The 8,052-nt window shown below is 41.9% G+C and overlaps 1 protein-coding gene across 2 annotated transcripts in view; it reads left to right on the top strand.

Moving 5' to 3' along the window:
• Positions 1–839: 839 nt before the first annotated feature.
• The window catches only part of ANKRD31 (ankyrin repeat domain 31), a 75,354-nt gene continuing 68,141 nt past the window's right edge, over positions 840–8,052 (top strand). For both annotated transcript variants that reach the window (XM_056323818.1, XM_056323817.1), the window contains exons 1-5: positions 840–1,051; positions 1,938–1,990; positions 3,706–3,785; positions 7,140–7,186; positions 7,829–7,923. In XM_056323818.1, the coding sequence (XP_056179793.1) occupies positions 906–1,051; positions 1,938–1,990; positions 3,706–3,785; positions 7,140–7,186; positions 7,829–7,923 (421 nt within the window). In that variant the 5' untranslated portion in view covers positions 840–905. The remainder of the gene's footprint in view (positions 1,052–1,937; positions 1,991–3,705; positions 3,786–7,139; positions 7,187–7,828; positions 7,924–8,052) is intronic.

The following is an 8,052-nucleotide window of genomic DNA, read 5'->3' as shown; positions in this document are numbered from 1 at the left end:
GGGCCTTTAGTGTCTTGCTCTGTTTTGCACACTTTTTCCATAGCAGTGGGTGATGAATATGGTTTGGCAAGTACTAACAATGATAATTTTATCAAGTTCACTGGGAGCAGGAGTCACTATCATGATTTGGAATTTACAGTCTGTGCAAGTATATGACATCACACTTTGGGCCATCAAGTTTTTGTATCTGTAGCCGTTGCAGTGGCCTGCCTGCAGCCCGGCTTCACACTGATAGAGGCCACAGGAGCAGCACTGTCCCCGCTGCTGCAGGGACGGAAGGAAAGCTAAGGCAGATTGGGCCTGCCTGAGGAAAGCACTGCTGTGATTAACAGCTGATTGCTGGGTTATGTACGAAAGTGCTACTGCAAATACTGTGAAAATCCTGGCAACTAATAGTTGGTTGTCTCAAGTGTATTCCAGCTCTTGAACACACGTACCATTCATGGTGCTCAGGACGCCAAATGAAGTTAGCTGCTTAAACGTGGCCGTGGAAGCGCAAGAATTAGAAAAAGGCATTGATTTCAGATGACACATAGGTCAGCGCATGCCAAGAGCACTTCGTGGCTCTGCTGAACGATGCGCTTCACACGGCCAGAACCAGCGGCCCCACGCCAGCGAGGAGCCACAGGGTACCACCGGCCGCGGCCGCCGGCGTGGGGACAGCACCGCCACCCCAGGCAGACCACCGCCCCGCCCCAGCGGCGCCGGCGGGGACCCGCCTGTCCCTTCTGCCACCAGCCACGCCCATCTTACCCTGCTCGAGGGGCTGAGCCTGCCGGGGACGGGCCCGCCCCCCAGCCCCGCCCCCCAGCCCCCGCCCCCCAGCCCCCGCCCCCCAGCCCCCGCCCCGGCTGTCGGTGCCGCCGGCGGGGGAGCGAGGCGCCGCCGGGGCAGGCCGCCCCAAGATGGCTGCCGGCGCCTGGTGTGAGGGGAGCTGCGCGGCAGCCATGGGGGAGCAGGGCGCCGGCAGGGACAGCGACAGCGACGAGACCATCGTGGAGGGCTCCCTGACGGAGAGTGATGTGGAGGAAAGGGAGCTCATTAGGAGGAGGTGGTAACGCGGTGCCGCTCTCAGCTGCGCGTATCAGTGCGAGCGCGGCGGCAGGTGCGGCGCAGGGAGCAGGGAGGCGACCCGGGGAGAGGTGGCCCGCCGCCCCCCGCCCCCCCCCCAGCCCAGCGGTGGGTTTGATCACTGGAGAACACCATCCAGCCACACACAGGAACCGTCCCTGCCTGCAGTGGACATGCAGTGCAAAGCAGCTGTCCCCGGTTATTTCACAAACGCGTGTTTTTAGGTTTTGGGGTTTTTTTCTCCCCGCCCTCAGAGCAGTTGTGCGTGCCCTTGGGCCCAGTGGCTCTCAGCGCTGCATGTGGCCCTGTTTATCCTGTGTGCCTGCGTGGGCTCCGAGCTGCGGCCTCCAGACCCTCCTGAGTAACATTTTAGTAGAATTGAAACGCCTCAGCTCCGAGCGAATAAAGAAAACACTATTAAATACAATTGCTGCTGATGTTATTTCTCCACAACTTTAACTTGACTCCATTTTCATGACATGATCTCTTGTGTTCTTTAAGACATGGCAACTCCAAGCAGCTGCACTTCTTTGTACTAGCTTTGTGGCCCGGTATTGGCTTGGAAATATGTAGATTGGTGATGTAATGTACCTCCCAGACTAAGGTTTTCCTGTGCAGGGTATCTGGTATATCCTCACAGCCTGGGGGTCCTTCACCGTTGGTGTTAGCATTAGAGGTGCACTTGTCACTGCCTGGCGAGTGCCATCCCCACAGCAGAGGCTCAAGATGGCTGCCCTCAGCTGTCCTTGGGTTCACAGGGCTGAAAAGCAGAGCATACAACTGATTAATGGCATTATTATTATTATCACTATTATTATAACTATTATAACTATTGTTATTATTTTATTTTATTTTATTTTGCAAAGGTTGCCATTTAATTATAAGGACATGGCTTTGACAACTGAAATAATTAATAAAGGTAGGACAGAATTCTTTTTTCATTCTGTGTTGTTTTTTTCCATGAACTATTGCTGTGGCCGTTGCCTGAGTCCATGTTATTTCAACTTAAGTGTTGCATGAAGTTCATGCCTAATGAACTGCGTGTGCACTCATTAGACCCACAGTTTTAGATTATATTTTAGAAGAATGACCAGCACATTTTTAATACTTGAAAAACAGGTTTGCTCTTTATTTCTCCATTCTTCATGTGCACTATAACAGGATTCCTGGCTTGGGAAGTGTTTGAACTTTGATGCAGGGATATCCTTTTTATTTAGATATGTGTATTGTGTTTCAGCAGAATAAAATAAATAGAATCAAAACACATAATGGTCATATAAATGGAATCTATACAGATAATAGTATGTAACTATAGTTGCATGTGTTATTTAAAAAATAATATTGTTAATATATCCTTTCTTTTTAAATTTAACATACAATGTTTGGGCAGTGATATTTAGGTGCATGATTTTAAGTGTACTATTAAGTTACTTTAAAAATAAAGGCATGCACGCTCATTTAAAGCTTTAAAATCTTCCTCAGTAACTCCCTTAGAGCAGGTTGCATGAGCAAGCATGTTGGCATTATGTAATAGTTTTACTGGTACCTCCTTGGTATTTTTATGTGATACGTTTAACCTGCATCTTGTACATTCTACTCCAGCAATACAGAGACTACCTAGTCTGTTAAGTGACACAAGGTGCTATTAGTGTTCTTCCAGATTTTTTTTTGTTTGGCCTTTTACCAATTTGAAGACCTGAGTGGACAGTCTTTTCTTATCCACTTACTCTGAGTTAATACAGATCTTATCTACAGCCCACTGAAATCTGCTGAAACTGTTCCTATGACTGTGAATTCTGAATCTGAACCTTTCATAGTTGCTCAATAGTTTTTTCAGAGGAAAGAAGCATCATCTGATTTTGAAAGTACCTGTGGTTATCCCCTGGAGTTAAAACGTGGTAACATCCAACACACATGGTTTAAGGCATGTTTATTTGGCTCTTTGTTCCGTTTATGGAGTGGGGATTTGTGTGAGGGTTAGGTGGAGGTTTTTTGTCTGTAAATGTAATAGATGATACTTCTAGCACTCTGCCTGTGATATTTTAATTTCAGTAAGTTTATGTGTTCATGTATTTGTGCATATTTGTGCAGGAGCAATTTGGTGATGAGATACATAACAAAGATTAATTTGACAGCTATTTTATTAATGTTAGTAACAACGTTTTAGTTTTGAAACCTAAGGGTCCAACCTTGGAGGTTCCCCCCCCACCCCAAGAGAAGTTTTTCCTTTGCATAGTCATTAAAGAAAGTATTCTATATGGGAGTACAAATATTTTTAGTGAAATGGATCAGGCAACTTACCAAAATTGCAGTTGTTAGTTTAAAAAATAAGAGGAAAGTGTTAATCACCAATCCAAACTCAGGGAGGATTCCAGAACACTAAGTGAAATAATAAATTCTGACCCCAGCTGCTTTTATTAGTTTCTGACCTCTCATATGTTGAGTTTCAAAATGTAGTTAGGTAGACTGTTCAACCACTTAAATCCATTGCCTATCAGAAGCTTTGATACATATTCCTCAGTTACAGAGTTATGTTGCAATTTATGGAGTTATGGACAGTTGTGAAGAAATTAAGGCAATGGAAACTTCCTTTAGTTACTGTGTTTTTTTCTGTTTGTTGTTTGTTTTTCCTAGGACCTTCCTCTCCAGAAATCTCTTTTATACAGAAATTTTGTGGTAACACATATAGTCAGGAGGAAGAACAGATAAATCCAGTAGGTATAAAAATTATAAGTCTCCTGCTACACATATTTAACTATTAATTATTAATAGGCCCACTTGGTCTCCTATTCTTTATGTACAAAAGGGCCTGGTGGCTCACAGCTGAAATTAATTTGTTGGCAAGACAGTTGTAAGGTGTGTGGCACATTCTCTCTAGTAATGTATCAAATGTATCTCTTCCCTGGTATTTCATGAAGGTATAACCTTTCAAATTTGAGGAACAAGCCAGTAACAAAGACGAATAAGCCATGGAGCACAAACTTTTTAGTACGTTCCCTTCAGGAACTGAAAGATAACCATCTAGGTTAATCATGCAAGCATATACCTTTGGCTACTCATTATGAGATTAGCTGTGATCCAACGATTGGACAATTTTTGTTTAAAAAAGAAAGACATAATCTGAAGTGCAGAATAAAATGTCTGCTTGCATGATGATGGGGTAATTCTTCTGCTATATGGATAATTCTGCATTCCTGATTTACTAATTAACCTACATTTTAATATATTTGCTGCAGTTGGTAGCTAGCCTATAAACTTCTCTTTCAGTTCATTTGAGCAATCGGCTTTCTACCTATGTTGCCTTCACGGGCACGCAGTGACCTGGCTCAGGAACGGCACGGCGGCCGACCCCTGGCCGTGCGGTCCATCACTCGCAGACACCAATGTGGTGGATGGCAAATGGCATTTATTGCTGAACGACGTGACACTATATAGCCTAGGTTTACAATGTCACTTCTGTCTGCTTACATCATAAACTAAAAGCTGTTGGCTACCTGGAGGGGGGCCCTATGTTTCCGTACAGCGTGAGATCTTCCGGCCGCCAGGCCCTACCTAGCAACATACCTACCTATGACACACTCGTGAAACCATTAGAAAGAAACAGGTTTCTACTTTTTAACTGAGATTGTTTTAAAACCTGTGATTGTTACACTGTCTTTAGCGTTGTGGATTCACCAGTCCAAAGACCACTATATATGTAGCCTTATTCCAGTATAAGATGTTTTTTTAAAAGAACAAAACTGCTTCCTAGATGACAAAAAAAAGAGATGCTCCTACTGAAGTGAGTGTTTTTACACAGCATTGTAACATTGCAAATTACTTTGTCTCAACCAAATAGTTTGGATAACTCACATTTTTTTTTTTGTTTGGGCTTTGTTGTTTTTTTTTGCGTGAGACCTCCGTAGCTTGCTGCTGGCAGCTTGGTCGCACGCAGCATGGGGACAGTATAACATTTAAATCTTTACTCAGTGCTGTAAGGAATGGCATTGGCCTGTTGTCCTTGATACTTGCATATATAGATTGCACCAGTGTGGCTCTTCAGCCACTCTGAGAGCCAACATGGAATGTGCTTGTGTAGAAGCTTGCTTTCTACTGCATCCTCAGAAATGATCTTATGTGAATACAGCGTCTTGATGTGATGTGATGTAAGGGTGATGCGGCCCAGAGTGGCTGTGAATTTTTTCAGAAAATATACCATCTGTTCCTGTTGTTCAAAGAGTCTTGGCTTTCTTTGTACTTCACATGGTCAGGGGAGGAGGCTTGAGATACATAGTCCTAGCTTCGATTCTACCACGTAGGATTGTAAAAAAGACTTTTCTTTCGCTAGAGATGCTGTAGATACACGGACAGGTTTTGTAGGATTCAGGTTCTCCCCAGCTGACAAGTCGTTTCCATTATCTATTCTATGGCTTGCTTGTTCAGACAGGCCTTGTGATTGTAAGTTTGTGCTTTCACCTTTTTCAGGCTTTCTTTTTTTGCCCAGTTTGTTGAAGTGCACCTAAAATTGTTAGGTGGCACTTAGAACTTTTAAGCATTAGTCTTTTTTTGGAACACATCCAGAGTCCCCTCAGGTAGTTGACTGTATAAATAAGTGCTCAGATGAGAAAAATCAGTTGAGTTTTGCAGGAATTTCCTTGCCTAAAGCAAGAGAGTAGGACAAAAGGCTGTTCCTAGTACCTGCAGTCAGTCACCACAGATGCTATTTGTGTAACTTTTATGATTTGAGAGACCTATCAACCAATTGACAATACACTGGTTTTGCTAAGAACCTAATTTTTAGCAGACAAAATAGCTCCTTCTCCTTCTGAGGTACCGTGGTAGTTCATTAAACTTTAGTCATCTATCTGAGCAATGTTAGCCAGTCAGAGAGTTTTAGTAGCAGTTCTGCTATCCTCCTGACCTTGCTTGGTCTCTGGATAATGTTGTGTGTAAATACCAGACTGATTCGTTCAAAGGGTGTATTTGGCAAAGTCAATAACTTTCTGCCAACTATCCCATTGCCATATTTTGGAACATCAGGCAATAATTGTTGCACAAACTGTTTCTAAAGAACCTGTTCTGTTCCAGGGAGCCTTTTAGCAGTCCTTTCTACTGGTTGATCTCTGCATGTTGCTCTTTAGGTCATTGCTAAGACGGTTGCTTTTACTGTGTTGCTAATATCTTGTGCAAGCCAAATAAGTCATCACTTGGTACCTACACCAAGGTGTTATTTCCCAGAGTTTTCCTAGTGCTGTGAATGATCTCCACTGTATGTCGATGATTTGTTTAAAATTGCAGCCAGTATGCTGATAGTCCAGTAGTGATACCCAGTCTTCAGCTCATCTGGAAGAGAACCATTCTGCAGCTCACTTGCCTATTTTAATCATTCCTGGGTTGCCGTAGACTTTATATGAAGGCTTTTCTTTCCATAGTAGAGGAAATCTCTTCATTACCAGTCAGAGCTGCAAAAAGTGGATCCAAGCTCCTTTCACTAAGGAGTTTGAATGCAGCTCCTACTTCTGACATTAGCTCTCTCCTTACCCACATGTGCTTTCCTGTGTCTGCATGTGGCCGTCCTTCCACTTAGAGCTTGCTGATGTGCAGATCTTGTCAGCTAAGTTCCATAATTCTGCCTTTTCCAGGGATATTGGAAGTTGTACACTAAATTCCACAGTCTCTTGAGCAGCACCCTGTCTTATTTAATGAAAAGAGGGGGTTTACCCCCCAAAAATGTTACAACTGAGAACTGAAATAAAAATAGCTTCTGTTTAGGTCTTTTGATGTATAAAACACCTGAAGTTTAAAGCAATCATATCTTACTTGCATAGGTATGTTTTCGTTCTGGGTGAGTGTCGTCTTTGTAGTCTTAATTTATTTTTCAACATTTTTCCCAAGCAGCGCAAATAAAAAAAAGATTTAAGTGGAACAGGTTTTGTATCTTATTAGTAATGTGTGTACCGATCTGATTTAAAAATTCTGTTTCCCAATTCAATTATAGAAGGAAGAAGATAAGCATGTAATAAAGCTGAAAAAATAAATAATGAAGTACTTTGTTTACTAACTTGTTAAATATTTTTTTTTTCATTCAGATACCTCAAGAGGCATATGCATCTGACCAGCCTCAGCCTCTACTGCAGTGAGTATAATACATCACACAGGAATTCCAGTCAGACATACTGTGATTGAACAATTCCTTTATTTTCCATTTGTATATTATTTTATTCTTTGTGTTCCATTGTGAAGTGATTTTCTTGTTTGCTTAGCGAAGCATCCGTATTTATGTCAGAGGTAGTTCTGTGTCTGGTGTGGCTCAAACTGTACATGCATTTGGTTTTATTGATGGTGTTACCTTTCATTGTATAAAGGCATAAGCAACACGAATGACAGTAAACTGCTCAGGGAAAAGCATTAGACAAATAAATAAAAATATGTAATAAATAATGTTAGACCTTTTGTTCTTCAAAGCTATGAAAGGATTTCAGCAGAAGATGGATTTATAATAGAAATACAGAAAGAAGTAATAAAAAATAGGAAGGGTCATTTTTTCACTTAGAGAATGAATGTACAAATAGAACTCTGCTTAGGAAATCTTGAAGTCTTAATTACTGCATGTCCTTGCAAAGAGAAGTATGCCTCTAAAATAACTGCAGTTGTTTCCACAACTAATTGTAAGTACAAAACTTCATAAATAAACTCAAAGTACTGTAGAAATTTTCTTAAGCTGAGCAGGTACAATTCTTTCTCAGTAAGGACTTTTTCTTGTATTATTTAATTCTAGGGGTTGGATGAAGCATCTGTCACTTACTGAAAATATTTCTAAGTCTGGTTATTCACTAAATCCTGCAGTAGAGGGGAAGCAAAATAATTCCGTAGGTATGTTGTATTTTGTACAAAACTGGAAGTTGTTCTAGCTGAAGGTGAGTATCCATGTAGGTTTTATTCAGGATTTAACTATATGTGACCTTTACAACAGTTCTTTGGTTTTCATAGTTGTAGTCCAAG

Source organism: Falco biarmicus, chromosome Z (assembly GCF_023638135.1).
Source record: "Falco biarmicus isolate bFalBia1 chromosome Z, bFalBia1.pri, whole genome shotgun sequence".
Taxonomy (NCBI): domain Eukaryota; kingdom Metazoa; phylum Chordata; class Aves; order Falconiformes; family Falconidae; genus Falco; species Falco biarmicus.
The sequence above is the reverse complement of the archived record's forward strand: the minus strand, read 5'-3'. Positions and strand labels throughout refer to the sequence as shown.